This window comes from Neoarius graeffei, chromosome 14 (genome assembly GCF_027579695.1).
Source record: "Neoarius graeffei isolate fNeoGra1 chromosome 14, fNeoGra1.pri, whole genome shotgun sequence".
NCBI lineage: Eukaryota > Metazoa > Chordata > Actinopteri > Siluriformes > Ariidae > Neoarius > Neoarius graeffei.
In genome coordinates, this window is record NC_083582.1 from 51,868,062 (window position 1) to 51,884,974 (window position 16,913).

At 38.6% G+C, this 16,913-nt stretch overlaps 1 protein-coding gene across 1 annotated transcript; it reads right to left on the reverse strand.

The window, feature by feature from the left end:
- Positions 1 to 337: 337 nt before the first annotated feature.
- gucy2g (guanylate cyclase 2g) lies at positions 338 to 12,029 on the reverse strand. Its single transcript, XM_060938868.1, has 22 exons — positions 11,718 to 12,029; positions 11,239 to 11,587; positions 10,704 to 10,828; positions 9,875 to 10,054; positions 9,625 to 9,769; positions 9,364 to 9,499; positions 9,175 to 9,278; positions 8,839 to 9,005; positions 8,614 to 8,754; positions 8,279 to 8,362; positions 8,064 to 8,168; positions 7,879 to 7,950; positions 7,569 to 7,737; positions 7,102 to 7,257; positions 6,702 to 6,879; positions 6,322 to 6,462; positions 4,197 to 4,389; positions 3,787 to 3,961; positions 3,601 to 3,699; positions 818 to 909; positions 641 to 742; positions 338 to 454 (listed from the first exon to the last, which is right to left on the reverse strand). Exons 1-22 carry the CDS (start codon positions 12,027 to 12,029, stop codon positions 338 to 340), a joined length of 3,342 nt encoding a protein of 1,113 aa, XP_060794851.1.
- Positions 12,030 to 16,913: the final 4,884 nt, after the last annotated feature.

Here is a 16,913-nt window from a genome sequence, read left to right on the forward strand (position 1 = left end):
CACACACACACACACACACACACAAACAGAACAGCCATACAAGTGTCTCAGGGAGTGTAAGACACTTTCCGCCTAAACGCTTGCTTGCATCTTAATTTTTTTTCTCCTTTTATTTCATGTGAAAAGTTACAATAAAATCAATACGAGATGTGATACCTTAGTAAAACAAAGAAAATTCATTCTGTTTTGGTTTGAGTAGAAATAACCCATAAAAACATTTGTTTCTGGAGTAAAATTAACAGTGCTTCATATGTTTACTTTTCATTTGTCACAAAGTAGTACTGGTTATAATCCAAAGAGTTAAAATAAGAACAGAGGTAGTTCTGAAGACTGGTCTCTAGATGTCAGGAACTGTCAATGTGTAAGCACCAGGTATTTTATCTCCATGGATTTTGTGTGTTCTTCCTTTTTCTTTACTCTCCACATCACTACCAATGTTTGCTTTATATGTCACCTGCAATAAATGTATTAAATAAGATCAGTACATATTGTCCAACATACAGAGTTGCTGATTTAATGTATTCAGCTACTGCAGTCAATGCAACAGACCCATTCAGATTCATGGTTTACGTTTGCATGATATTTTCTACACAGTTTACTTGAGATGACAGATTACATGAGAGACGAGTGTTTCTCCCACCTCTGGTTCTAGACCTGGTTTCACATCATAGTGCTGCGGTGTGAGAGGAAACTTCAGATCCACTTTATTGTTTAACCAGAAAGTCTTCTGAAACCCTTTTCCCTTGTGAAGACACCAACACAAAATTCTATTCATGGATGCAAACAACAGTTAAAAAGAATGTTGTCGGCAGTATACCTTCAGCTCAATGTCTCCTCTCTCCTCAAGCTCATAAGAGCCAATCTTCATGAGAATTTCAGCAGTACTCTGGGAGATATGAATCTTCAGCGCTGCAAAGAAATATTCAGTGACCCTCGTCCATCAAAGTTGCGTATGTTCATATGTAAAATGAGCGTACACAAATATTCCTCATTCATAAATTTCATCTTTGCCATAAGTGTGATTTTTAGCCACCTGAAAAGGCTTAATTAAAATTTAAATAATCAGAAACAACCTTATCAATAATTATAGCAAATATAGAGTTGAGCAGTATAAGCATTATGATAAAAATAGCAAACAACATTAATTTCCAGACACAGGAACACTTAACACGGAGGTAATAGGGTTTAGTGACAACATCCATCCATCTGTCCATTATCTGTAGCTGCTCATCCTGTTCTACAGGGTCGCAGGCAAGCTGGAGCCTATCCCAGCTGACTACGGGCGAAAGGCAGGGTACACCCTGGACAAGTTGCCAGGTTATCGCAGGGTCGACACATAGACACAGACAACCATTCACACTCACATTCACACCTACGGTCAATTTAGAGCCACCAATTAGCCGAATCTGCATGTCTTTGGACTGTGGGGGAAACCGGCGCACCCGGAGGAAACCCACGCGGACACAGGGAGAACATGCAAACTCCGCACAGAAAGGCCCTCGCCGGCCACTGGGCTCGAACCCAGGACCTTCTTGCTGTGAGGCGACAGTGCTAACCACTACACCACCGTGCTGCCCCTTAGTGACAACATGTAATTTATAAAAGAAAATCAGAGAATCAGCTCATTAAGACTTTAACTGAACACTATGAAGTGCTGACTTGGATGCAGAGTACTGGATAGCTTGGCTTTTGATGAGGCTATTACATCATTTCATATCAACATTAAAACACACCACATACAATTGTATTCATTTTTATAGTCTGCTATAAGTCAAAAGTTTGGACACATCTAATACTCATTCATAGATTATTCTGTATTTTGACTTTTCTACATTGTAGAACAACACTGAAGACATCAAAACTATGAAATAACACATGGAACATATAAGGAATTGTGTGGTAAACAAAAAAGTATGAAAACCCCCCAAAATGTTTCATATTTTAGATTTTTCAAAGTAGCCACCTTTTACCTTGATGACGCTTTGCACACTATTGGAGTTATCTTAACCAGCTTCATGAGGTAGTGACCTGGAATGCTTTTCAATTAACAGTTGTGCCTCTTCAAAGGTTAATTAATGCAATTTCTTACCTTCTTAATGTGTTTGAGATCAAACAGTAAATAATAAAAATACAGTAAATAGCCCTATTCCATAGCTGTAGTAATCCATATTATGTCAAGAACCGCTCAGCTAAGTAAAGAGAAATGACAGCCGTCATTACTTTTAAGACATGAAGTGTCTTTTAATTAATAAAAATAAAGAAAAAACATTGAATTTATCTGATTTCAATCTGGCTTCATATGAAGTTAATGTATTTGAATTCCAAAATGAATGAAAACCAGAATAGGCTTCCTACCGTATAACCATTTGCTAGTCAGCAGATTTTGACCTTAAATAGATTTAAATAAATAAATAAATAAATAAGCAAGTGGGCGGCACGGTGGTGTAGTGGTTAGCACTGTCACCTCACAGCAAGAAGGTCCGGGTTCGAGCCCCGTGGACGGCGAGGGCCTTTTTGTGTGGAGTTTGCATGTTCTCCCCGTGTCCGTGTGGGTTTCCTCCGGGTGCTCCGGTTTCCCCCACAGTCCAAAGACATGCAGGTTAGGTTAACTGGTGACTCTAAATTGACCGTAGGTGTGAATGTGAGTGTGAATGGTTGTCTGTGTCTATGTGTCAGCCCTGTGATGACCTGGCGACTTGTCCAGGGTGTACCCCGCCTTTCGCCCGTAGTCAGCTGGGATAGGCTCCAGCTTGCCTGCGACCCTGTAGAACAGGATAAAGCGGCTAGAGATAATGAGATGAGATGAGAAATAAATAAGCTTTACAGTGTTCCTAAGAATGTATGTAATTTTAAATTGAATGGATAACTGTGTGTTTTGCTGTTTACTGCTAAATATTGTAATTATTTTAATACTATTTTGGGAGGAATCTTTGCTTTACATGTGACTAAGACTTTTGCACAGTACTGTATATGAGGGTAAATTGGGGCGAGCTGTATGACTGTAACATATAAATAAGGAACTAGTGGGTGGGAGCATGTGTCCATGCTGCTGAAGCTGATTCATAATTTATGTTCATTTTTTGTAATGGAACAGTTTTATGAACCAGAAGCAGACTCAGTCGTACAGTGAAATCTGTGCTTGTTTCTATACAACTTTGACAAATAAGGGTCAATATATCCATCCATCCATTATCTGTAACCGCTTATCCTGTCCTACAGGGTTGCAGGCAAGCTGGAGCCTATTCCAGCTAACTATGGGCGAGAGGCAGGGTACGCCCTGGACAAGTCGCCAGATCATCGCAGGGCTGACACATAGACACAGACAACCATTCACACTCACATTCACACCTACGCTCAATTTAGAGTCACCAGTTAACCTAACCTGCATGTCTTTGGACTGTGGGGGAAACCGGAGCACCCGGAGGAAACCCACGCGGACACGGGGAGAACATGCAAACTCCACACAGAAAGGCCCTCGTCGGCCACTGGGCTTGAACCCAGAACCTTCTTGCTGTGAGGCGACAGTGGTCACCACTACACCACCGTGCTGCCCTGGGTCAATATAATAAGTTTTAAAAAGCATTTGATTTTGGTGCTTACGTAGACTGCTGCTCTCCATCCTAGAGGCAGTATTCACTGTGTCTCCAAACAAGCAGTAGCGGGGCATCGTAGTTCCCACAACACCAGCAACCACTGGACCTGTTGGTAAAGACAATTTTAACTAATATTAAAAATGGATAATGCATATGGGGACAAATAGCAATTTAAGTAGCTTGTTCCAAATACCAGAGTTGATCCCAATCCGTAAAGCCAGCTTCTCATTGGGCAAGTGTCTGATTCGGAAGCTTTTAATTGCACTGAGGAAATGGAGAGCCATAATCGAGATTTCTTCTGCATGCCTGGTGTCATTGCTTATAGGCAGCCCACTTGCCACCATATATGCATCTCCTATAGTTTCCACCTAACATAAAGATCATTGTAATATAATCATCATTATTTGGCTTTTAACACTGCAATTAGGATATACAAACATGGTGTCATGCTTGTGAGGTTGTAAGAATGATTGCGTGATACAATGTACATCAAAAGTTATAAAGTTATAAAAAGGTTATGGATAAGGTTAATGTTCACGCCTTTTACTTACACCACACTTATATGGACTCATTAATATGCAGCTACAAATTGGTGTTATGTACCTTATATACATCATAGAGTTTGACGATCTCATCAAACAGACTGTAGAGGTCATTGAGGAGTGTCACTACTTCCAGGGCTGAGCTAATTGAACACATGGTCGTGAAGCCCACAATGTCAGAGAAGAAAATGGTCACCATGTCATAACTCATGGGCTCCGCTGCCTTTCCTGCCATTAACTGATCTGCTATGTATCTGTGTAGAATAATAGTTTACGCATGTATTTAGTAATCTGTTAAAGAAAATAAGATTTACCTCTGCAAAGGCAGAATTGAAATACAGTACTGTGCAAAAGTCTTAGGCACCATATTTTTTTTCTCATACAAACATTGTTATAGCTTTCTATTTTATGACTTCTACATTATCGAATCAGTACAAAAACATTTTAGAGTTCCGAATGTTCGTTTTCCAGCACAAAATTAAATGTTAAAGGTCCCATGGCATGAAATTTTCACTTTCTGAGGTTTTTTAACGTTAAAATGAGTTCCTCTGACCTTCTTAAGTCACCCCAGTGGCTAGAAATTTCATAATGTGTAAACCAAACTATGCCCAACATTTGAGAATGGCGCGTCAAAACGGCGCGTTGATAAGCTCTTCCCTTTACTACGTCAGCAAGGGAGATGATCCCCACGCCCCCCCTCTGGATTCCCACCCACTGTATGGATTGCCCGCCCAGTTGTAGTGAGGAGACCATAGAGGACACAACAACATGGCATCACCTAAGCGAGCGAAACATGGAAATTGCGCTGTACATGGATGTGACAACACAGAAAAGAGTCTGTTTTTACTGCCGACGGGAGAGCCCCTGAAGACGCAGTGGCTTAATTTTATTTACTTCAATAATACGCCGTCAATTCTACCTAAGACGGTGTATGTTTGTCGGAAGCATTTTCCTGATGAATGTTTCCACAACTTGGGACAGTACAGGGCAGGTTTTGCACATCAACTGTCACTGAAGCCTGGGTCCGTACCAAGCATCCCTGCCGCATCAGCAACAAACACCGAACAAGTAAGTGTATAACTGGTCGTTTTGCCGTGTTTTAAAATCGGTGCGTTAGCCTAGCAATAGCTACATTAGCTGTGCAGCTAACTGCTTCCTGCAGTTAGCCAGGTAATCTGTGCTACAAAACTAAAGAGCATGCAGCATGCTCTGTTAAACTGAGTTTAGTCTGGAAATTGACTGTAACTTATGAGCTTATGTTTGACTATTGCTCCGCAATGCATGTCTTCTGTTGGATAAGCGATATGTTGCTGTAGTTGCTGCTTCTATCCTCTTTGGTTATGGAGTGCGTGTTCAAGCCTAGGGTATTATACGTTCGTAAACTACCACTCCGAACACTCTCACTCTTTGTGTCACGTTGAGTTTACGAAAGGAGTCCGAGGGAGAACGGGGTTTTGTCTTAGCAGCGTGGCTACAGGCGCTGATAGCAGCGAGTATGTGTGTGTGCAGCTTGGTCAAGCCCCTCCCCCTCCCCCATGGCCCGCCCCCACCCTCTACCCTTCCCCCATGGCCCGCCCACACCCTCTACCCTTCCCCGCCTCCATGCTTCTCATTAGCAAAACGACGCACTGGGAAAAGCGCTGAAATGGGGCTTTCTCCCAGGAGGCTATATTTACGTGCCGAGGGTTCATTTCGAGAAAGGCTGCGGATATAACATCCAGAAGCCTCCACGAGCCCGTTTAAAGCATCAACAAACCACCATGCCATGGGACCTTTAAAGAAAAAAATGTTTGTATCTGAGCAGCATATTACATAAGAGACAATTTTTCAGATTAAAAATTAAAACATAATGAAGGCTACTGGGTTTTGGCTGCAAAATTAAGACGCGAGTGTGACGGTCAAAGTGTCCAGAAGAACTGCGGTTGGTTCTGGAAGATGCTCAGTAAAACCTACAGCTCATTTCCTTATAAAACTGCACTCATTGTACCTGAGACTCCTTTTTTTTAAGCAAAGAGTCATCTCACACCAAATACTGACTTTGTTTCATTTATGATGGCTTACTGCTGTTTATAGTATTTTTTTTAATGTTGAAACATTTAATTTCATTATTTTAAGCAATTTTTTGGTCTACAGCATTTCTTTACATGTGCCTAAGACTTTTGCACAGTACTGTATATCTCTGTTACCTGGGAAGCATACTAGAGAGAAGTTTATCAGCTCTGCTCTTTTCTATAGTAAGCTGATTGGTCCTCTCCTCCACCACTTCCTCTAGGTGATTAGCATATTTTTCCAGCTTGTTAACCATATTGTCCAAGATATTAGCATGGCTTAAAAAATGGTTGGAAAAAAATAATTTAAAAAACCAAGCAATTTAGTAAACAGCACAATGTTTTTTGTTTGTTTGTTTGTTTGTTTGTTTGTTTGTTTGTTTGTTTGTTTGTTTGTTTGTTTTTTAATTCCGTGATACACTAATCTACAAATTAATTTGGAAATAAGGTTAAGATATATTACATCAGAGTACAATGAATGAGTGTAGAATATTGTAATCACGACTTTGTGCTTGTACTTGTCAGGGCTGATTTTTCGCAGGTGTCTCCTAATGGAGGTAAACGGGGGTCTTTGGTCAGGGTTCTCACTCCAGCATGCATTCAGAAGAGTAATCAAAGGTTCGTCACACATCTGAGCAGACAGAGTAGGTCTGAGGGGCTCCCCTGCTAGAGGCGCCCTGAGCTGCTTGATGATTTCTGGATACCAAACACATGATGAACAGAATGACTATCAATGTGCATTGCTATCATACAGTCATTAACTCTCATTACACCATTTCTATTTCTATTCAAGCAATTTGAAAGGAAGGATGCTAGTCTTTTAGCATGCTTGACTTTGAGGTTAGGTAAAACATCACCATTCAGTAGAATTGTCCATGCACCTTTGTGCGAGAAAACAGACAAAAAAGTAGCTATTACCTTTTGGTTCCAACCGTATATCATTGTAGGGTCCCACTTCTGTGCTGTAGATTAACTCTCGCATGATTATTGCAAAGCTAAACACGTCTGCTTTTTGAGTACCATTGAATGGAAGATACACTTCTCTCAAAAGCTCTGGAGCAATCCAGTACAACTCTGCAGTGAAATGAAACCTTGAAATGAATTTATAACACTTAGAATATTCTATGTGTATTCTTATTAACTAACTTGTTTTTTTTTCTTCATTATTATCGCATAGTGACATCAAGAGTACAAACATTTGCAGCAAAAAGTAACCTTCTAGAAATAAGGTTTTTAATGGATGAATTCATTAATTCATCTACATTAATTGCTTTATCTTGGTTAGGGTGATGGTGGATCCAGAGCCTATCCCAGTAATGGATTGCACTGGACACCAGTCCATCCACACTACCCACTACACCACCAAGCCAGGTTTTTGAAAGTACCTTCATATTTGGGGTTCTCCAGTGGGATCAGTCTATGTTTGGTGCCATGTTTGAACTCCCACAGTCCAAAGCCTGAAATTTTGACCTGCAGCCGGCTGTCCACTAGACACGTGGTTGGCTTCAGATTGCCATGAGACTTCAGACTGCTCCTGTGTAGGTACTCCATCCCCTGTAGAGAGTGAACAGCAAGAAATCATATAGCCACAGAATATAACTCAACTGGATGAGTCACAAATAATACAATAATACAAAGCAATAATAAAAATTGCTTTGGGATACACAAAAATACAGACAAGAATCCTTTACTCACATTGACAATGTCATAGGCAAAGGATAGTTTAAACATCCAGTCAAGGTCAATTTCATTGTTCTTGAGAATGTCCTAATAAAGGAAAAAACACACTGCCCAAATGACTTCTTTTTAATCAAAATTAATCCATTAATTTAGGGATATTATACTATATGCAGGTTGAAGCCAAATTAAAAATGAATTACCTTTAAGCTGCCTTTTTTGCAGTATTGCATGATTATGCAGACATTAGGGGGTTCATTACAAACGCCAATAAACTGTATCAAGTTTTCATGTTTAAGCTCCTTCATCTGGAAAAATGTTAATCACCAAAAGTTAAGCAATATGATCAAGGAAATCCTTTACAATGTTAAGCCCTAGGGTTAGAATTAAAATATGGTGCTATCATATTTGTCTTTACCACATTGAACTCAGCAATAATAGATGGTTTCTTGACGTCACGCAAAAGTTGATTGTCCAAGTATTTGATGCTCACATGATTTCCCTTAGACATGATGACATTGAAAGTGTTAGATTGCAATATAGTAGAAGGTAACAGGAAACCACTATTGCAAATTTCTCCAGAAACTTTGACGGAATTCAGAGCGGCCACGTCACTGCAGTGACATGCCAAATAGCAAGTGAGTGAATGAGTGAGTGAGATTGTACTATATGAATCTGTTGAAAATGTTTTGTGAAAGGTAAAATGGTGTCATTAACCTGTGATGATAAAGTAGACTCTTTGACCTTTTGTACCTGGTACACGCCGATTGTTGTATAGATGGTTTCTTTGCCATTTTTATCCTTCAGACCAAAGCTGTTAATGGAGTTCATGGTCTGAGAGCCACCACTTCCACTTTTACTAGGAGATGTATTTAAAGATAATGCCTGCCCTCCCTGAAAACCCAACAACAGTCATGCAAATTATGTGACTGTTAGATAGGTATGTGTATTTAATTTTGCATTGTCTTTGTATCCAACCTTAGGCTCGGTGAGAATAGTGATATCACTGTAGTTGATGAGCCACCAGTTGGAGTCAACGAGTTTTGTCTGCAGACGGGTCTTCTGCAGGGTCAGGAGTGTAATCAACACAACTGCTAGCACTCCAAACAGTGGCATAACCACCAACAATGAGACCAAATATATCTCTACATCAGTAAAGAACAGGATACTATCAATTAGGACACAATCATCTAAACCTTCCTCAATCATTTTTGCATTACTATATAGAATTTTGAATACAATAATGCAATACAATGTTTGTTTGTTTGTTTGTTTGTTTGTTTGTTTGTTTGTTTAATTTCAGTGTTAACATACCACTGTTTAGCCATTCACAGAGTTCATTGTCAAAACCACACTCTGGGTTATCTGTTGGTATTTTCCCTGTTGGCCAGATCACTGTTGAAAAACTTGATGTTGTTCTACAAAAAAGACATAACAAATGCCTATAAACTGTACCACAAATTGAGTCAGAAGTATCAAAAATCTTGAATTTTTTTGCCTTACTTGATCATTTTTGTATGACTGTCAAAGTTTAGAATAGAGACAAATTTTACGATGCCTTCATGCAGTTGTAAGTCATATAAAGAATAGTCTGTGTTCCTTTCTCCATACTCATCAAACTGCACTAGACCTGAGGCTCCTGTAGAGAATGCTTACGTTAGTTGTTCAGTTTAAATAATAGAAGTGTTCACAACTAAAAATCTGAAGGTCAAGATTTTTCGGGTTGCATGGATTATGTTAGATTTAATATACCACATAAATTACCATAAAACCTTATGCTGTTTTTGTCTTTGAGCTTCTGAAGAACATCTTGTCCATTATGAGGATCTTTGCCATCTTTGAGAGCCTCCTTTAGCGCCATGGCATAGAGCAGGACCGCATCATGTAGGTAACTGGAATAAGGGCTTACCTTAAAGGCAAATGGGTACATCATGTTTTAAGCACATTATCTTCCAGTGAAATGAAGCCTTGTACTGAGAAATGTGTGTTTGTGTTTTTAAGGTGGACTTCTCACTTCTCTCTCTGAAGAAAGATTGCTGTAAAAAGGGGCCCCTTTCAACTTCTCATGTACACGTTCAAAGAAGTCATAATAATCATCGCCTTCATAAGACTTCTCAGCAATAACAAACACCATATCAAATGCCTTTAGTGCCCTTTGGCTGTTGTCACTCAAAGCAGTTTTCCACAAGTTATCCTAAGAAAAAGAAAGAACAATCAGACAAGAATGGGCAGAACAGAGTTTTCTATTAGAACCTACTTTGAGTAGAGGTTTTAGACTGGCATATGCTGTTGGTTGCTCATTTAGGGCTTGGCCAATCATAGAGTATCCAATCTGGCCTAAGAAGTGCAACATGTCTACAATCTATTCCTCATATGCAGTGCTAATCTAACAGCACTTGGGGGGGGACCCCGTGGCTCTAAGCCTAGAATTAGAAAAGGATGCCTGATAGAGATCTTAGCTATTTGATTTTTCAATCTTGGAAATAACTAGAATTTTTGGTTTTATTTGGGGGATTATGAACATATCTGAAAAGGCAAAAATGCACAGTGTGTATCTTCTCTTAAACTCCCAGGGACAATGCAAGGGTCCAGACTTATGTTCCTTGATCTCATACCGATCGTATTATTTTCACTGTAGTTATGGAGTACTTCATAGTAATGCACCGGGAGTTTGATGGATTGTAGTTGATGAACACCTTTTTCAGATGTTCATGCTCTTCAAAACGTCAAAAGGTAAGTTTCTATTTCATTGATATCATAACATGTCTTTCAGAAACAATGTTTAAGCATTGCACAAATAGAGATGCACCTAATTTGATTCTTGTCTCTTGCAGGTTACTCACCACATTGCCACTGACCTCAAACTGTTGTACCAGAAGAAAAACATACTCTCCATTCATCAAGCCCTGTCTTTCAGCCTCCATCACCAGCTTAGTAGCATCTTCAGCATTGCTTAACACTATAATCACTGCAAAGGAGAGCATTATAAAGACTGTAAATTACATGTACATGGTGTTAGAAAATATATTCACAGCTTATAAAAAGTGCATTACACACATGTACAGTGTAGACAGGAGAAAAGAGATATAATACCTGCTCCTAAAAGGAGCAATAATATCAGTCTTTGATATGAGGTTACAAAAGGATCTCTTTCAAGTCAATGGCGTTATCATGGCTGTATAAAAATCTCTAACTCATTCACAGTACAGATAACTTGCACCACTTATTGATTTGAAAATGGACACACCATAAGGGCACAAGGGCGTTTATACATTGTAATTGTGTTTTGTCACTCAGGTCGGTGTTACTAAAGAGCAAATTCCACTACACTGGCTCAATCACTGGTTCAAAAATTATGAAATAATTGCTAGCTGTTACCTCTTGCAACTTTGGCGATATGCTTCACATTCTTTTGAGTGAGTTCTTCATCATTGACATCAAACTTGATGCTGCTTGTTACTGTTACTCTGCCTTGGAGTTGCTGTTCCACAGATTCATAAAGTCCATCCACTTTGTCCCAACTGTTAGAGTTTGCACTTCCTCCAATTATACCAACATTCTTCCAACCGAAGAACTCTAGTGCCTTGAGCAAAACTTCTCCCACTCTTTTAAGTGGAGGAACAATTTTGATATAAGTGTCATAAATAAAAATATTATCCATTTTGTTTGATTGCCCAACAAAACCAAACATTGGAATGTTCCACATGGATGCAAGAAGTCCAGTGATCTAGGGCATATGAACAGAACATGACATACTGAATTGTCTTTGGGCATTTAATGTCTCCACTGTTACTGAAATCTCAAGTATCATAATGGTGATCAATTGAAAATAATAGACATTAGAATGAAAAACTTACCTCTGCCTCCTCAGGACAAGGTGGCCCAAAGACAGCTGATATGTTTTCCTTCCAAATATGGTCAATGAATGCCCCAAGTGAAAGCTTCGCTTTACAGTCAGTGTCTACATACACAAAGTCAAGGGTATAATTTTCAACAAAAGATGGGCTAGAATTAATTTTATCGATGGCAATCTGAATGGCAGAGCCCAGTTTTGAAGCACTGAATGGATAGGATAAATTCCGAGGAGCCTGGAATCCTACCAAGAGTTTGTTTTGGTTTGTTCGGCTACAAATGATGGGGTTGATAAATGTGGAACATGATAAAAACATCAAGACCCAGCATCTTGCATGATCAGTTGCTTTAGAGTTTGATGTTTCTTCCATCTTGTCCAGGCAAATCCCGACTAGATCACCAGAGAAATATCAAAGGGGATTTAAAAGGCTGTGTGGATGACGTCGTGTGTCTTTCTCTTCCTAAGGGAAATTAATTTTCATCAAGCTTCTATCTGTTAACACTTTTGACTCTATAATTTTCAGTGTTGTCAGCATGGTGATTTCACAGAGATGTTTCATGATTTTAATGACCAAAGTACATTTATAAGTATTTTATACTGCAAAAATATATATTATTAATAATTATTGTTTCATTGCAACTTTATTACTGAAAACAGAAAAATACAAAATATATGCATTCCTCACTGATAAAGATAAATGAGAGATTTAACAAATCTACTCAAAATACAGCAGGCTGCATGATTTGAAACTGCAGGCAATTAATAAGTGAAATTAATCCAAAATCCTTGATCCTTGATGACTTAAGGATTAAGGATTACTACAATCTTGTTGGTTTGGTCTCTGATTTTATGTTTTGAAAATGACAACAGTTCTCTTAAATCAGAAACCATATCTGATCTTTTATATGTGTATTTTATATACTGTATGTCAGAACCATTAGAGAAAGCTGCTTATCAATATTTGTGGATCCTTCTCATGGGCAAATACAACCCCAATGTAAATGTAAATAAAAACAGAATATGTGATTTGCATATCATGGAAACCCTATATTTCATTGAAAATACTAAAAAGACAACATATCAAATTTTGAAACTGAGAAATCTTATTGTTTTTTTTTTTTGTTTCGTTGTTTTTTTTATATATGCTAATTTTGAACTTACCCTTATGAAAATCTACCATGGTTTATTATGGTTTTACCATGGTTTTTATGTAGTAACCATGATTCTACCATGGTATCTCATGGTTATTCTAAGTACTACGAACCAACCATAGTATTACCATGGTTCATCCATGGTAGTAACCATGGATCTACTATGGTATTTCATGGTGATTCTAAGTACTATGAACCAACCATAGCATTACTGTGGTTTATCCATAGTACTGCAGTAGCTGTGGTAGCATCATAGTTGTATGTGTAATAGGTCATAGTAACTATGAAATTAGTTTAAAAAGGGATAGTATGGTTTTTAAAAGGATGCACTAACTGTAGTATTACCATGCTTTCGTCCAACAGTCAATGCTGTAGAGAAGAATCTCGATTAACAGCCCAGATACATTAACATTTACCTTAGTGAAACCATGGTTAAATCATGGTTAAACCATAGTCATGAACCATGGTTTTCATAGTTACCCAAAAAACCATGAAAACCATGAATAACTATAAACCATGGTAAAACCATGGTTAGTTTTCATAGTAAAACCATGGTTAATTTTCGTAAGGGTACTGCCAGCAACATATTTCAAAAAAAGTTGGGACAGGGCAACAAGAGACTAGAAAAGTTGTACAATGTTAAAAAAAACAATTTGGTTAATTGGCAACAGGTCAGTAACATGAATGAGTATAAAAAGAGCATCCCAGAGAAGCTGAGTCTCTCAGAAGTAAACATGGGGATGGGTTCACCACTCTGTGAAAGACTGCATGGGCAAACAGTGCAACAATTTAAGAATAACATTCCTCAATGTAAAATTGCAAATAATTTGGGGATGACATCATCTATGGTACATAATATCATTAAAAGATTCAGACAATTTGGAGAAATCTCTGTATGCAAGGGACAAGGCTGAAACCTAATATTATATGCCTGTGATCTTCAGGCCCTCAGGCAACACTGCGTTAAAAGCAGACACGTGTCTGTAGAAAATGATCGTCTGTAAAAGCAGTTCATTATTGCATCCACAAATGGAAGTTAAAACCATACATAAACAATATCCAGAAACACTGCCACCTTCTCTGGGCCCGAGCTCTTTTATGATGGACTGAAGCGACGTGGAAAACTGTCCTGTGGTCTGATGAATCAAATTTTGAAATTCCTTTTAGAAATCATGGACACCACGTCCTCCATGCTAAAGAGGAGAGGGACCATCTGGCTTGTTCTCAGTGCACAGGTCAAAAGGCAGCATCTGTGATGGTATGAGGGGGCATTAGTGCACATGACATGGGTAGCTTGCACATCTGGGAAGGCATCATTAATGCTGAATGATATATACAGGTTTTGGAGCAACATGCTGCCATCCAGATGACATCTGTTTCAGGGAAGACCTTGCTTATTTCAGCAAGACAATGCAAAACCACTTTCTGCATATATTAAAACTGCATGGCTCCGTAGTAAAAAAAAAAAAAGTCTGGATGCTAAACTGGCCTGCCAGCAGTCCAGACCTGTATCCCATTTAAAACATTTGGTGCATATGACAAAAGACACCCCGAACTGTTGAGCAACTGAAATTGTTTATCAGGCAAGAATGGGACATTTCACTTTCAAAACTACAGCAATTGGTCTCCTCAGTTACTAAACATTTCCAGAGTGTTGTTAAAAGTAGAGGTGATGCAACACAGTGGTAAACATGCCCCTGTCCCAACTTTGTTTGAAATATGTTTCTGACATCAAATTCAAAATGAGCATATATTTGTCAAAAACAATCGAGTTTCTCAGTTTCAGCATTTGGTATGTTGTTTTTGTACTATTTTCAATTAAATATAGGGTTTCCGTGATTTGCAAATCATAATATTCTGTTTTTATTTATGTTTTACACAGCATCCCAACATTTTTGGAATTGGGGATGTAGAAGTAGGCATCCAAACTAAATTATTCTTTGTGTGAGAGAACTGGGTGGTGAACCCTGACAGTTACTCAGTTATCTACATCACATTTTCAAGTTTATGATAGTAGAAAAATATTTGGAATTGGGGTTGTATATTCTGACCTCACTTGGCTTTTGTGTTTAAACTTGGTATCTAGGGTGATTACATCCTGCATTCATACACATTATGTTTTTGTCACACTTTATTTGAAGGGTATTTACTTGAGCGTTAAATACGTAAGTCGCTCTGGGTAATCTGCTAAATGCAATTGTAAATAAAACACTCATTAGCATTGCTGAAATTGTTTATCAAGAAATGCTGGCTCATGTCAAACTCGTATGGAGGTAGAAGGTTTATCACTTTTCTCTCTTCATGTAAATACAAGGTTACACATTACATTTAAAAAAAATCTCACTGCAAATGTTTTGGCATTAACCGTATATATAAATTAAAAATTATTAAATTCTTCTAAATATGTTATGAAGGTCCAGCGGAAGGTCCAATGGAGGTGACATGGTGGTGTAGTGGTTAGCACTGTAGTCTCACAGCAAGAAGGTTCTGGGTTCGAGCCCAGCGGCCAACGGGGGCCTTTCTGTGTGGAGTTTGCATGGTCTCCCCGTGTCTGTGTGGGTTTCCTCTGGGTGCTCCGGTTTCCCCCACAGTCCAAAGACATGCAGTTAGGTTAACATGGGACAGCCTTGGGCTGAAGTGCCGAAGAGTGACGGCGCGCATGTACACAGCGGCTCTGCTTTCCTATGATGAACTAAATTTCATTGTACATTTGTGCAGTGGCAATAAAGGCATTCTATCTATTCAGTATATGTAAATGATCAATTTAAAAATGGATTTCAAGACCATGTTTGGAACGTGTATGCATCCTTTCAACTTTGACCCTTTATGAACATCATTAGACAACACTACATTCTGTTGCAATATCAGAAATATGGGCCTTGATTATTTCCACTTCTTTTTTTTTCACTTTTATCAAACTATTATCAGTCATAGATTATAAGCCAACCAAAGGTGCTTGCACCTTATCTGCTCCTTTAGTTTTCATTACATTCGCATATCAAAGTTCAGCTGAGCTGCTCAGGCCGTAGAGGTGAGATGATGCACAGAGTGAGAATGTGTGAAAGTGTGAGAAAGGGCATGCTGTGCCATGCCTGACTGTAGCTGAAATGTGATAATGATGGTTGATGAGCGCTGCTGGCTCAGGTGCTGCTCTTTTGTTAGCAGCTCTTTCTGACTTTGCCAACTACTTTTGTCAGTAAAGTTGTAAATTGTGTGCTGAATCATCACACCATCACATCATGATTAGATTTTGAGTTCATGTTAATGTAACTTATGTAATATATACGTGAGTTATGTTCACTTGTATTCAGATAAATTGAAAAGCATCTCAAGTTTTCTCAAAGTGGTAACATTATCAGCATCAAGTCCGGTGACTCGGTCAAATATACAAGTTTAGACACGCCTACTCATTCATAGATTTTTTTTTCTATATTTTGACTATTTTCTATTTTTTTTTATTTTTTTATTTAACCTTTATTTAACCAGGTAACAAAAAAAATCCCATTGAGATTAAAAACCTCTTTTACAAGGGAGACCTGGCCAAGACAGGCAGCGGCAAGCTTGAAACACAAAGTTAGTATCATTTACAGACATACAACACAGATTAAACGTTTGAGGACATAAGCTTAGCTAATAATTTAAGAAACATCTGCATCTTAGAGAGTCAGTTTTCTTTTCATTCATTTTTGATTTAAAAGCTTCCAGAGTGATAAATAGGCGCATCTTAAGTTCATTTTGAAGCAGGTTCCATGCTGTAGGTGCAGCGTATACAAAAGCCTTCTTTCCTAATTCCGTACGAACATTTGGGACATCCAACAAAATCAGATTCTGTGAACGTAGGGCATATTGTCCAGTGTTTTTATGCTTAATGAGTTCACACAGATACAATGGGAGCAGCCCAATAATCACTTTGTATATAAATATGTACCAGTGACAGAGCCTACGAGTGGTCAAAGAGGGCCAGCCTACCCTTGAGTAGAGCTCACAGTGGTGAGTAAGAGCTCTGCAGTTGGTTATGAATCTCAAGGAAGCATGATAAACAGAATCTA

Coding starts and splice junctions, on each gene's coding strand:
- gucy2g (XM_060938868.1), bottom strand. CDS start 12,029: ATGTTTTTATCATGTTCCACATTTATCAACCCCATCATTTGTAGCCGA. Junction 9,006..9,174: donor CTGTGAATGGCTAAACAGTG/GTATGTTAACAC, acceptor TTACTGATGTAG/AGATATATTTGGTCTCATTG. Junction 3,700..3,786: donor ACGGATTGGGATCAACTCTG/GTATTTGGAACA, acceptor CTTTACCAACAG/GTCCAGTGGTTGCTGGTGTT.